This window comes from Salvelinus alpinus, chromosome 8, assembly GCF_045679555.1.
Source record: "Salvelinus alpinus chromosome 8, SLU_Salpinus.1, whole genome shotgun sequence".
Classification (NCBI taxonomy): Eukaryota; Metazoa; Chordata; class Actinopteri; order Salmoniformes; family Salmonidae; genus Salvelinus; species Salvelinus alpinus.
In genome coordinates this window covers 44680369-44695361 of record NC_092093.1, presented here as the reverse complement: position 1 = coordinate 44695361, position 14993 = coordinate 44680369, and the positions used below count along the sequence as shown (strand labels likewise).

The following is a 14993-nucleotide window of genomic DNA, read 5'->3' as shown; positions in this document are numbered from 1 at the left end:
ATGTTTATTGTATTTGATTGGAATATGCCTTGTGCTTTAAGCATGCTCACCTCATTTCTTTCATGCGTCATTGTGAGGTGACTGTACTTCCCTTATCTTCTTGTCCTTTCTATTTATGAGTTTGTGATAATAAAGTGGAACATTTGCCTCAAAAAAATCAGAAAGTGAAATCACAGTACGACGCTGTAATCATAATCTTTATTGCCAATATGTTGAACACCTCGTTTTAAAATCCAGTTTAAATAAAGGACAGCGGCAGCATTGTGAATCGTCATCGGTTACAAGGTCAGTAAAAACTAGTCTAGTACACATCCAGAGAAAGGAGAGTCAATGGCGAGACGGGACTGAAGCCTCAAGCGGAACATCCAATAGAAAAAAGGCCTCTAGTGGGGCTACAACCACCACCATTTGCTGAACAGGTTGAAATGTCAACTTCATTTCAACTAGTTTCTGGTTGTAATGACATTGTTTCAACCAGTTTTGGGTGATGTCATAACATACTGACTAAAAACATGTCATCCTCTCATCCCTCACTTAAAGAGTGGCGTGATTGGGGGAAAAAAGGATAAATGTAAATGTTTTTGTATAAGCACAGTGCTCCTGGAGAAGATGCATCTATGCCTCTGAAATTCTGCTAGCTACCGTGAACTGCATGGCAAAAATCTAAAGTACCTATAGGATCTCCTTATCCTGATTTGATGACATGCAACAGAATATTTAATTAAAGACCCAGTGCAGTCAAAAATGTGATTTCCCTGTGTTTTAAATATATATTTCCACACGGAGGTTGGAATAATACTGTGAAAATGATAATACCCTTTTAGTGTAAAAGCAGTTTGAAAAGACCATCTGAAATTTCAGCCTATTTTGGTGGGATGGAGCTTTGGCCTTTCCATGGTGACATCACCATGCAGTAAATTAGTTAATAGACCAATAAGAAAGAGTTCCAAACCAAAAGCTAGTTTTCGGTCTCCACTCAGACCACTCCCAGACAGTCCTAGCAAAATTGTTGCTTGAGAAATTGATCTTTGAAGCTATTTTTGACCATATTAATTTAAAACAATCACAGTCTTAATTGATACCCAGAAATAATTTGATTGAGATAAAAAGGTCCAATGCAGCCATTTAAGAAGAAAAAGTTGTAATAATATACAAATAAATCTCTTTAATTTAATGATCTAAAAGAAAACCTTATGAAACAATTATTTTGGTCGATATAGAACCTTTGATACATGTAAAATGTTCTCATGATCATTAGAATAGCAAAAATATACAAACCAAGATTAAATGATCCATATACCGTATAAATATTAAACTATTCATGATTTGCAAGCTACAATATTAAACATAAATGAAGTGTTCAAAATATAATGGAAAAACAGAACATAGTACACTTTTCTGAGAGTAAGAGTTTCATTATACTGTATTTTCCCCCTTTCCGAGTGGTCCCTTTGAAAAACAACATATTGCTCTTTTTCAACATTCACACAACATTTACGAAACATCAAAAGTGAGGGTTTAGTGCCACTACTCATTATCACACCTTTGGTTAAAAACAATGGTGATTGATTTGATCGCATCAAATTACATTACAATCAAAACACAAAGAAGATTTGTTATGCTAAAAGGAAAGAAGATTTGGCATTAGTAAGTTTTCACACACGAATTTGAAAAGCCCCCCCCCCGCCTGACAGTTTATTAAAGAAGTAAGTTAGGGAGCTAAGGAGTAACTACTGTAGTAAAAGTGTGTCACTCACTCTTTATACTGCTCTTGTAGGTGTGATGAATTCACTAAATGTAAGTCGCTCTGGATAAGGACGTCTGCTAAATGACTAAAATGTCAAATGTTTGTGCACGTGTGTCTGTCTCCGTGTCTGCGCGTGTGTGTGTCTGTGTCTGTGTGTGCGTGTAGCAGTGGAGGGGATGAGTTCAGACACTATTCAGAAAGGGTACGTGGCTGTGAGGCCCTCGTGGCCTGGGAAGGAAGGGCCCTCTTATAAGGCCTCAAACTCGTCGATCCTCTGCTTGGTGTTGCCCGATCGGATCTGCCGCAGGGTCTTGTATTTGTCCCGGCCGGCGCGCACATTCTCTGTGTGGAGCAGGTCGTTCTGGGTATGCTTAGTGTCGTCACGCGCCTGGGCCAGCTCCGAGCTCAGGGCCTGCAAGGAGGAATAAGTCAACAAGAAGTAAACAAGGTAGGAACAAACCAAGGACATACTTTAAGTCAACAAGAGGACAACAAGTTAACTCGGTACTCAGAGTTAGAGGGGAAAGCTCACCCTGGGAATAGGGTGGGTCTAGCACAGCAGATACGTTGATGTGCTACTAGTAATACAAAACTCAAGACAATGATTTAATGAGCGAATCAAATCGATCACTCAACCTCTCAACCAACCAGCCGATCCCTGCAGACTCACACAGCTCTTTTGCGAACTCCTCTCTCTTACCATAAGCTGTTTCTGCACGCGCTCATTCTTCTCGGCCTCAGTGAGACGCTCCTCCTCCAGGCGGTGGTCGTTGAAGCCCTCGTTCTGCAGGTCAGCGCTGTATGTGCTGTTGTTCTCTTCGCTGTCGTGGTCGTTCTGCTCCTCTGCCGGAGTCGTCACCTCGTGGTTGTCCACGAACATGGGCTCCTCCACAAACATGGGGGGAGGGGGCGGAGGAGGAGGAGCCGTCATCACCATGTGCAGCTCCTCCTTGGTCTTCAGCAGGTCCTCCTGGGCCTCCTGGGCCTGCGGGAAGGGAGAGGGATGGTGGTCACAGAAGTTATTAATACAGAACACCCTAGAATGCCCCACATTACAATGCAACCTTCAATATTAAGTGACTGTGTGTGTGTGTGTGTGGTGTGGTGGCACCTGCGAGCGTGTTTGCACATCCAATTGTGCGTGCTTGTGGGTGCATACATAGGTGTGCATGCGTTTGTTCACGCGTGCACGTGTGTGTGTGTGTGTGTGTGTGTGTGGGCGACTCACCCTGTGCTGCCACGTGTCGGCCTCTTCCTCCTTGCGTCTCTTGGCCTCCTCCAGCAGGGCGATCTTAGCCGTGTGCTCGGCCAGCTCCGCGGCCTGATGGAGAGAACAGAAGACAGGAGAGGAGGGAGAGGACTTAAACATCTGGGAGAGAGAAGGAGGACGACGGAGGAGGGCTACAGGCCACGGACAGTCAGGATACAGTAGACAAAGGACTACAGGTCTGTGGGAGGGGATGGAGAGAAAGAGGGGTGTAGGAGAGTGTGGAGGAGGACTACACGTTTTAGGAAGGGCTAGACATTTGGAGTAAAAGGTGAATAGTAGGATAGAGATGGATGGACACTGTGTGGGGAGTGTATAAGTCACCTTCCAGAAGAGAGAAAAGAGAAGCTGAGAGTACTGTGGTGCAGTAGAGTGAGTAGGCCAGTCTGTCTCAACATGTGCTGGGGCTAATAATCTGGTGATGAGGTATAATGTTTTCAGTGTGTGCCACCGTCGTTTGATGTGATTTACTAGGACCCCCATTGGTCGACGGCAAATGGCGACAGATAGTCTTACTGGGGAGAGACAACGAGAAATACATTGCAGACAAAAGACTAAAATGTATATACATGTAAAAACATTTGCATGTAGTGTGTGTGCATCTATCAGTTACACATACGTCAGTACATACACACACAAGTGGGTCACATGGGGGAGCGGCGTTGTGCAGTGAGGTGTTGCTTTGTTTTTTTAAACCAGGTTTGCTGTTCACTTGCACTATATAAGATGGAAGGGAGTTCCGTGCATTCATGGTGCTGTATAATACTGTACGTTTCCTTGAAATTTGTTCTGGACCTGGGGACTGTGAAAAGACCCCTGGTGGCATGTCCGGGGGGGTAAGTGTGTGTGGCAGTGCTGTGTGTAAGTTGACTATGCGAACAATTTGGAATTTCAAACACAATGCTTCTTATCAAAACAAGAAGTGAAGCGGTCAGTCTTTCCTCAACTCTTAGGAACTGTGAGAACTTGCTTTGTGGCGTATAGTGTCAAAAAAGCAGAGCGTCTCTTTATGATGGATAGACCTTTCTCCATCTTTACGACCATTGAATCTATATGTTTTGACCATGACAGTTTACAATCTAAGGTAACACCTAGTAATTTAGTCACCTCAACTTATTCAACAGCCACACCATTCATTAGTAGATTCAGCTGAGTTCTAGAACTTACGGAATGATTTGTACAAAATACAATGTTCTTAGTTTTAGAGATGTTCAAGACCAGTTTATTACTGGCCACCCATTCCAAAACATACTGTAACTCAAAAACAAGTTTCAACATCTGCTTGCTGATGTGTATATGGCTGAATCATCAGCATACATGGACACACATGCTTTGTTTAATGCCAGTGGTAGGTCATTGGTAAAAACAGAAAAGAGTAGAGGACCTAGAGAGCTGCCCTGTGGTAAACCACACTTTACATGTTTGACATTAGAGAAGCTTCCATTTAATAGAACAGAGGGTTTTCTTTGAGATATAGCTCTGAATCCACAAAATGGCAGAGGTTGAAAAACTACAAGTTCTCAACAACAGGTTATGGTCAATAACATCAAAAGCTGCACTGAAATCTAACAGTACAGCTCCCACAATCTTCTTCTTATTACATTGTTTTCAACCAATGAGCAGTCATTTGTGTCAGTGCAGTACACATTGGGTGCACCAGAGTGGAGAGACCTACAGTTATGGTCAAATATATTGGCACCCTTGCACTATTCAGAATTTCTTCTCAAATAAGTTGAAAATGAAAAAGGTTTGGTGTTTACACGTGTATTGTTTGATTTACAACTGCTCAGGACCAAGAAATACAAAACCGAAACTTAAATTTCGATTCAAATGAATTTGGTTGGAGGCAGGTAATTCTCATTTCCTGTGTAATTTCTCACCCATGGTAAATTGCAGGTGCTTACAGGGTAAAAATAGCCATTCAACCAGTTTTGAAAAGAGAAAACAGAACATCACACTCCATTGTAAAGGGTTCTGAGTAACCTGCATCTATTGTTTGCAGTGTGTGTGTGTGAAGTCTAGGATTGTAAATACTGCACACACACACACACACAAAGCCCAGCACAAAAGCACGACACACACAGTGTGGATGTTTTGACCATAAAAAAAACCTCTGAAGTGTGCTCAGCTGTAAAATTGGTGGCTGGTTGAAAAGGCCCAACACAGCCACCATTGAAAACACTGAAATGGGTTGCTAAGCTAGACTGGTGCTTAGTCACTGGAGCTTCCAGTCTACCTAATTAAAGCTGAGGAGATTGAGGAAAAACACATGATAATGTTGCAATGTTCATACTAGTAGGGCCTATAGGGGTCATGACGATGCATCACATGTTTGAGGAAAGCCGTAGCAGAGCAAATAAATCCTAGCGTCTACATATTCATTGTTTGCTGTTTGGGGTTTTAGGCTGGGTTTCTGTATAAGCACTTGGTGACATCTGCTGATGGAAAAATGGCTTTATAAATACTTTTGATTGATTTAAATGTTGTATTTATTTATACACTGTAGCCTACATTACTGTTTATTATCCATCCTGTTGCCTAGTCACTTTATCCCTACCTATATGCACAAATCTACCTCAACTACCTCGTACCCCCACACATCGACTCAGTACTGGCACCCCCCGTGTATATAGCCAAGTTATCGTTACTCATCGTGTATTTATCTGGTGCATATCTGTTTATCATGACAAAGGGCTCTGTTATGGGGTTTGTTCAGAGTGGCTGTTGTCCAACGTGCGGCTGTTGCCTGATGAAGACCTGAGGGTCGAAAAAATATCACCTGGGTGCATGAGCAGCAGTGTGCAGCGGTTTCCATGTTGTCCAACTTGCCCCTATAAAAACAGACTCAGTGTTCCACTGTCAATAGCCTAGTGAGAGCACACTGGTCTACAAGTTTACTGTCAGGCCTGTTATAGTGACCCTGTGGGTGGTCTGGTGCAGAGCAGGGCGGGCACTGTCTGGCATAATGGGATGCGGTCCAGTTATACGGTGGTGAAGGACATTACTACGGTGTCTTTAAGGAGCAGTCTGGTACAGGTTTTGCTTGCTCTTCAGTACTGAACAGGTTATTTCAGCTCGACACAATTCGCTGCAGTGAGGTGTAGTTCAGAGTTGTATATGTTAAAGAGATGGTGCCTAGGCTTTAGCTCAGTGGGCTAACAGTCTTGCGGCGTGCAGGAGAAGACCAGAGTTCGAACTCTGGTCAGTCACATATAGATACATAAGTCCATTTCAGCACGTACAGTATAGTAGGGTTATAGTTGGGTTTCAATTGGCTGTGACATGGTAGTGTTAAAGGACAGCTTAGCGAGGTTATAAGGGGGTCGTGACACGTTTGTAACATGGTTGTTGGTTGGTTCTCACCAGCTGCTCCTGGTTGTGCATCTGGTCCTGGGCGTGACGGGCCAGCTCCTCCTTGGCCAGCAGGGCGGCCTGACGCTCAGCCTCCAGGCGGGTAGCCTCGTCCTCCGCCTTCCTCCTCTCCACCTCCAGCTGCATGGCACGTTGCATCTGCTCCTGAAGGTCTGGAGAGACAGAGCGGTGAGATACACACACACACACAATGACACACGTGCGTTGTGATATTTTATATATGGCCAGGTCGCAATTGTAAATGAGAACGTGTTCTCAATTTGCCTACCTGGTTAAATAAAGGTTAAATAAAAATAAAATAAAATATTTCTGCAACGTGTTACACTATTAGGGGCAATAAAGAAGACCTGGAAAGCACACAAACACACGTGCTACTCATGCAGGTCAGACAGAGAGAGAGCCTCAAAGAGATAAGAGTGACACTGACCGGAATAGACAGATACACCTCTGAGACAGAGGTATTTATAACCAAATATACATAAAGTGCGAGGCACACAGATGCACACTACATAGCGACACCGAGAAACATACAGAACAAGACAAACACATGTAGCAAACATGAGTTTCCTAACAACTCTCTACAATTCTCTCTGTGTAATGCTAAACAGCTCCCTGGATTACTAACTGACACACCAGGGGTTTTAAATCTTACCCTACAAGGTCCTAAGTACTGCTGTTTCTGTTCTACCTGATCATGAATTGCACCCACTTGGTGTCCCAGGTCCAACACAGTTCCTGATTAGAGGGGAAGAATGGGGGAAAAAAGCAGTTATCCAGATTTGAATTTGAGGGTGATAGACTAATGACCAAGTGAAAATTCTGCTCTGCAGAAACCAAATTACACTACATATCCAGTACTGCAAACTGCTGTTAAAAAAAATTGCCTGCAAAAAAGGACAAAGGACCGACCTCTGAAGCAGGCCTTCAAAACGAAGTACAAAATACTACAAACTTACGATTGCTAAACGCACTACTATCAAACCATCCGGCACTTACTGTAGTTACACGGCTGCTCTACTTCCATGGTTTATAAAACCTTTCCACAGCTATATTCATGGAAATACTAATCCTGTGTGCCACGTAAATCCGAGAGACCGCACTATATGGTAAAGACAATGGCGATGAACACCGAATAGAGGGTTACAAACAAAGGTCGATGAGAAATGCCTTATCAGCCGATTGCTGATATCTAACCCTGTAAAAACGGTACCGCCGGGCTATCTAAGGTCCACAGTGACAAAGTCACACATAGCACAAGGCCACCTGTTTATTACCTCTGAATTGAAACATCCACAGTAGTAAAACTGTTGAAATACAAATTGTCGTCAACTGAGAGCAATTTTCTCAAATATCATTACTGTTTTAGGCGCTCTTTTTTATGCAGCATAAAAATTATGCGCGCACAAAGTATGAATGCACACCAACACACACTCAAATTCTACAGGTACACACACTCTCTCCCCCCCGTCTCTCTCTTTCTCATACCCACCTCTCCACATTTAGGTGATAAATGTGCTCTGGGTGACCCTAGTGACCTCCCAGTCAGACCCTATTTTCCCCAGTCCTACCTTTCTCTGCCTTCTTGGTCTTCTCCTCAAACTGGTAGAGCCTCATCATTAGCTCCTGCTTCTCTCTCTCCATCTGCTCCTTCTCTAACTCGATGGCCTCCCTCTTCTTCTTCTCGTTCTCCAGCTGGGCCCTGCAGATAAGGGAGGCCCAGTGTGAGACACAAAGAAGGGATGACGTGTGCTGGCTAATAAACTATTAAACTGGCCCCTCTCGGAGTGTGTGAGGGCACACACTGATTTTAAAACACATTGAGTAGACACACACACGTCGTACACACAATCACATGGGCACGCACGCACGCACACAAAAGCAAGCAAACACATTTCGGGGGGGACAGTGTAGCAGACAAACTGTAATTCTACACATACCCTTTGTAGTTTGTACTGTGATTTTAAATAAGGTGGTTCACTTTCATCATACAATGCAGCCTGTATACCTCTAGTGTACACATGTACATTACATTGTAATGGATAACAATCTAGACCAAAAACACAAGGAACATTCTCCAACCGATAATCCCCCTTTCCCTTGTATTGTGTGGGGTTGGCAGTGTCGGGAAAGTCCTACAGGCGATTTTGTATGTGGCAAACCTCGGCCGTGTAGAGCGTCACGAATGGCCGTTACATCATGTTGCTTGAACAGCTGTGCAGAGGCGATACTGTCCAGATAACACTAGCCAGCTCCCACAACTTTGTCTCAACGTTGCTTCACTCACAGAATGAGGTCATGCTATTGAAGCATCAGCACCCAGCGCCGCGGTACTTCAAATACCTGTGAGGCCTACAAAAAGGTGCTGAGCACGTCTTGCTGTAATGAAGAGCATGCTAAGCTTTAGAGCAAGAGATTCATTCTAGGATATGAATAACGGCATATATTTGCTCCTCCGGACAACTCTCATAATAACATCTGCTAACCCTGCGTATGTGACCAATACAATTTGATACAATAGATCTCTTTTTGTGAGTGATATTCTGAATCTGATCAGGTGTTTGGGTAGGGATGGAGCAAAAGCATGCACATCCAGTTGTTCTCCAGGAGTGTTGACCATCCCTATTCTAAACTCTCACACACCTCTCCAACTGTTTCTGGTGTTTCTCCTCGCTGGCCTGGGCCTTCATCTGCTGCACCTCGATGGTGTCGGGCTTGCGGCGGCGCATGTACAGCTCGTGGTTGCCCATGCACAGCTGCAGGATGCGCTTGTTGATGCGCAGGCGAGGGGCGTAGAACACAAAGTCCTGAGAGAAGGAGAGCGCGAGAGAGAGAGGGAGGATGAGAGTGGGCGAAAGAGACCACGAGACAGAGAGGGGGGGGGGTGGCAGAAATAAAAAGGTGGTGGGGGAGATTTGTCGGAGAGAGAGAGAGAGAGAGAGAGACAGAGGTGCGAAATAGGGAGATGTGGGGGAAAAGAGGTGGAGGAGGGTGGAGCAAAGAACAACTCAGGTCAGACAAAACAGTTTTGCAGACAGCATGTCTTCTGTGCTAGAGTCTTACACCTCTGTGTGACAACGCGCACAGTGACCATTTGCTTTGGATGGAAAGTGGAAATGGCAGCTGAAGGAAGCAGTAGGAATGACTTAACCTTTCAGTTGAAGGAGACACTGCCCATATGCGCTTACTGACCAGTTAGCCGGACCACATACACGCATGCTCACACACGCATGCTCACACACACACACACACACACACACACACACACAGAGGCCAAATACTGGCTTGAGCAGAAGAGGTCTGTTGAGCGTAGAGGCTTGATGAACATTAGAAGAGCACTCGGGGTCTTTGTGCACGTGTATGTGTGTGCGCACGTGTGTCCTCGCCGACTTTTGTGTGTCTGTGTTTCTCCCTATGTGTGCAAGCAGGGGCTGGAGCCAGGGTTCCGTTGACAATGGGAGATGGGATTGAGGATAGCCCCATGGAAACAGAGCAGGAGAGGAGAGAGGATGCAAGCAGGCCGAGCTGGGAACATGGGAGGTGAGGTAGTCAACACACACTAACTTTACCTACAGTAAATGCAAAGTAAGACATCTCCCTGTAGCGTCGGACACAGGTCTCCATGACGCAGGATCACAACAACACTTTTGACGATCGATACTATTCACCGAATCACACGCCACATTTAACATCACAATGAAAACAATCTGAAAGCGTTAGCAAACAGCTGCAGCAGATGTTACGACGGACCAATATAAAACCCAGTTATCCTGTATAGCCAACTTTTGTTTTTCATAACACCGACCACAGAAGTTGGCTATACAGCACCGACCACAGAAGTTGGCTATACAGCACAAACAGACCTGGGACCAGGATAACTGGGTTTTATATTGGTCCATCGTGACATCTGCTGCAGCTGTTTGCTAACGCTTTCAGATTGTTTTCATTGTGATGTTAAATGTGGCGTGTGATTTGGTGTATAGTATCGATCACCAAAACAGTGTTGTTGTGACCCTGCGTCATGGGAGACCTGTGTCCGATGCTTGATTCACACTGTACTGTGTTGGCGTGGATATTTTCTTTTCACATTGTCCTTTCCAGCAGAGTTCCAGAAACTATGCTGGGATGCATAACCAGGCTAGCCCGGTACAGTTGGGCTTAGCCTGGCATGGCCTTATTTGTGTGAATCTATAGCGTTGAGGCCTAACTCACCGGGGCCTTCTTGTCAATGGGCTTGATGATGAACTTCTTGTCGTTGAAGGAGATGTTTCTGATCTCGCTCCAGGGGAAGCCAATCTTCGGGGTCAGTCTGATGCAGGAAATGAGGCAAACCAGTGTTAGTATTGTACATGTTTTTACATGGCTTAATAGTGGACATTACAGTTCATTTTCTGTAGATGTATTACAGATTATATCCCAAATCAAAATCCAGGGTATTGGTAGCCAAATATTGTAATTGAAACCAACCGAAGCCAAATTATTTTAATGTTAGTGGAAACACTGGGGCTGTCTCAAATGGCACCATATTCCTTATAGGCTATGCAATATATAGGGGAAATGTTGCCATTTGGGACACAGCATGGGATCTGTTGTAGGAAACAAGTTCAAATAGGATAGGATTCATTCCATGTACATGTCTGAGGCAGGACTGTGCGTACTACTGCATTGTACATGTTGGCCTCTGTCTCAATCGGGCTAGGTGTGAGGAATTTCGGGCGGGGCTCGTCCATTGTGTGCCGGAGAAAGAAACATTGACTGGTTCTGTACTTGGTCCCGTGTGGCTGAGTTGGTAGAGAATGGTGCTTGCGATGCCAGAATTGCGGGTTCGATTCCCACATGGGACCAGTATGAAAATGTATACACTCACCACTTACTGTAAGTCACTCTGGATAATAGCATCTGATAAATATAAAATGCACACACATACAGTAGGCCATACGGAGAATGTTGTCTGAACTGCCTTACAGTGACACACTGGAAACCCTGCTGCTGCCTGAATTGGTATTTCAATCAATTACAGACCCGTTCTGACATACACATGAGGAATGTAAAGGACTCTTGTTTAGAGTCATCTCTAAACGAAAGGTTAGGTGCTGTATAAGGCAGCATCTCCCAATGACTTATCCAGAGGTGTGTTTCATAGAAAAATTATGATTTTACCAGTCAAATTGCTACGGTCAAAGGCTCTAAGCCCGTTCTAAAGATTTGACTTACAGTTGAAGTCGGAAGTTTACATACACTTAGGTTGGAGTCATTAAAACTAGTTTTTCAACCAATCCACACATTTCTTGTTAACAAACTATAGTTTCGGCAAGTCGGTTAGGACATCTACTTTGTGCATGACACAAGTCATTTTTCCAACAATTGTTTACAGACAGATTATTTCACTTATCATTCACTGTATCACAACTCCAGTGGGTCAGAAGTTCACATACACTAAGTTGACTGTGCCTTTAAATCAGCTTGGAAAAATCCAGAAAATGATGTCATGACTTTAGAAGCTTCTGATAGGCTAATTGACATAATTTGAGTCAAATGGAGGTGTACCTGTGGACGTATTTCAAAGCCTACCTTCAAACTCAGTGCCTCTTTGCTTGACATCATGGGAAATTCAAAAGAAATCAGCCAAGATCTCAGAAAAAAAATTGTAGACCTCCACAAGTCTGGTTCATCCTTGGGAGCAATTTCCAAACGCCTGAATGTACGACGTTCATCTGTACAAACAATAGTACGCAAGTATAAACACCATGGGACCACGCAGCCGTCATACCGCTCAGGAAGGAGACGCGTTCTGTCTCCTAGAGATGAACGTACTTTGGTGAGAAAAGTGCTAATCAATCCCAGAACAGCAGCAACGGACCTTGTGAAGATGCTGGAGGAAACAGGTACAAAAGTATCTATATCCACAGTAAAACAAGTCCTATATCAACATAACCTGAAAGGCCCATCAGCAAGGAAGAAGCCACTGCTCCAAAACCGCCATAAAAAAAAGCCAGACTACGGTTTGCAACTGCACATGGGGACAAAGATCGTACTTTTTGGAGAAATGTCCTCTGGTCTGATGGAACAAAAATAGAACTGTTTGGCCATAATGACCGTCGTTAGGAGGAAAAAGGGGGAGGCTTGCAAGCCGAAGAACACCAACCCAACCGTGAAGCACGGGGTGGCAGCATCATGTTGTGGGGGTGCTTTGCTGCAGGAAGGACTGGTGCACTTCACAAAATAGATCAGGAAAGAAATTTTGTGGATATAATGAAGCAACATCTCAAGACGTCAGGAAGTTAAAGCTTGGTCGCAAATGGGTCTTCCAAATGGACAATGACCCCAAGCATACTTACAAAGTTGTGGCAAAATGGCTTAAGGACAACAAAGTCAAGGTATTGGAGTGGCCATCACAAAGCCCTGACCTCAATCCTATGGAACATTTGTGGGCAGAACTGAAAAAGGCGTGTGCGAGCAAGGAGGCCTACAAACCTGACTCAGTTACACCAGCTCTGTCAGGAGGAATGGGCCAAAATTCACCCAACTTATTGTGGGAAGCTTGTGGAAGCCTACCCAAAATGTTTGACCCAAGTTAAACAATTTAAAGGCAAGGCTACCAAACATCAACTGTACATGGTGTGTTCTGGGTTATGTAGAATCTCATAGAAACGTCAACATGTATTTGGATGGATTTATTCAGCAATCAGGGACAATATAGGACACCATACACATCAAATACCCTCCTTTCTGGTATAGGGGCAAAATGGAACCCTGTCCTGATAGCTAGCTACAGTGAGGGAAAAAAGTATTTGATCCCCTGCTGATTTTGTACGTTTGCCCACTGACAAAGAAATGATCAGTCTATAATTTTAATGGTAGGTTTATTTGAACAGAGAGAGACAGAATATCAACAAAAAAATCCAGAAAAACGCATGTCAAAAATGTTATGAATTGATTTGCATTTTAATGAGGGAAATAAGTATTTGACCCCTCTGCAAACATGACTTAGTACTTGGTGGCAAAACCCTTGTTGGCAATCACAGAGGTCAGATGTTTCTTGTAGTTGGCCACCAGGTTTGCACACATCTCAGCAGGGATTTTGTCCCACTCCTCTTTGCAGATCTTCTTCAAGTCATTAAGGTTTCGAGGCTGACGTTTGGCAACTCGAACCTTCAGCTCCCTCCACAGATTTTCTATGGGATTAAGGTCTGGAGACTGGCTAGGCCACTCCAGGACCTTAATGTGCTTCTTCTTGAGCCACTCCTTTGTTTCCTTGGCCGTGTGTTTTGGGTCATTGTCATGCTGGAATACCCATCCACGACCCATTTTCAATACCCTGGCTGAGGGAAGGAGGTTTTCACCCAAGATTTGACGGTACATGGCCCCGTCCATCGTCCCTTTGATGCGGTGAAGTTGTCCTGTCCCTTTAGCAGAAAAACACCCGCAAAGCATAATGTTTCCACCTCCATGTTTGACGGTGGGGATGGTTTCTTGGGGTCATAGGCAGCATTCCTCCTCCTCCAAACACGGCAAGTTGGGTTGATGCCAAAGAACTCCATTTTGGTCTCATCTGACCACAACACGTTCACCCAGTTGTCCTCTGAATCATTCAGATGTTCATTGGCAAACTTCAGACGGGCATGTATATGTGCTTTCTTGAGCAGGGGGACCTTGCGGGCGCTGCAGGATTTCAGTCCTTCACGGCATAGTGTGTTACCAATTGTTTTCTTGATGACTATGGTCCCAGCTGCCTTGAGATCATTGACAAGATCCTCCTGTGTAGTTCTGGGCTGATTCCTCACCGTTCTCATGATCATTGCAACTCCACGAGGTGAGATCTTGCATGGAGCCCCAGGCTGAGGGAGATTGACAGTTCTTTTGTGTTTCTTCCATTTGCGAATAATCACAGAAACTGTTGTCACCTTCTCACCAAGCTGCTTGGCAATGGTCTTGTAGCCCATTCCAGCCTTGTGTAGGTCTACAATCTTGTCCCTGACATCCTTGGAGAGCTCTTTGGTCTTGGCCATGGTGGAGAGTTTGGAATCTGATTGATTGATTGCTTCTGTGGACAGGTATCTTTTATACAGGTAAGAAACTGAGATTAGGAGCACTCCCTTTAAGAGTGTGCTCCTAATCTCCGTTCGTTACCTGTATGAAAGACACCTGGGAGCCAGAAATCTTTTTGATTGAGAAGGGGTCAAATACTTATTTCCCTCATTAAAATGCAAATCAATTTATAACATTTTTGACATGCATTTTTCTGGATATTTTTGTTGTTATTCTGTCTCTCACTGTTCAAATAAACCTACCATTAAAATTATAGACTGATAATTTCTTTGTCAGTGGGCAAATGTACAAAATCAGCAGGGGATCAAATACTTTTTTCCCTCACTGTATATGTCTTATACTGAATGAGGGTGTGTGCGTTTGCTTGACAAATGGCCTAAGGAGTAAAACGTTGGCATGATGGCCATATCTGACATATAAAGGATCAATGGTGTGCTAGTGTATGTTTGTGTGTGTGTGTGTGTCTCAGCAGGGTCTAAGGAGTCTACACTGTGTGTCTCAGAGGCCTTGGCAGTAGTAGTGCTATGTATTGTCTGTAGCCTGCCGCCTCCATTGAGGGGC

The 14993-nt window shown here is 44.2% G+C and overlaps 1 protein-coding gene across 2 annotated transcripts in view; it reads right to left on the bottom strand.

Moving 5' to 3' along the window:
• Positions 1–179: 179 nt before the first annotated feature.
• Positions 180–14993, bottom strand: part of LOC139583198 (radixin-like) — a 57576-nt gene continuing 42762 nt past the window's right edge. For both annotated transcript variants that reach the window (XM_071414029.1, XM_071414028.1), the window contains exons 9-15: positions 10596–10692; positions 9027–9190; positions 7955–8085; positions 6378–6538; positions 2976–3068; positions 2448–2732; positions 180–2159 (exon numbers count right to left, since the gene is read on the bottom strand). In XM_071414029.1, coding sequence (XP_071270130.1) covers positions 1995–2159; positions 2448–2732; positions 2976–3068; positions 6378–6538; positions 7955–8085; positions 9027–9190; positions 10596–10692 — 1096 coding nt within the window. In that variant the 3' untranslated portion in view covers positions 180–1994. The remainder of the gene's footprint in view (positions 2160–2447; positions 2733–2975; positions 3069–6377; positions 6539–7954; positions 8086–9026; positions 9191–10595; positions 10693–14993) is intronic.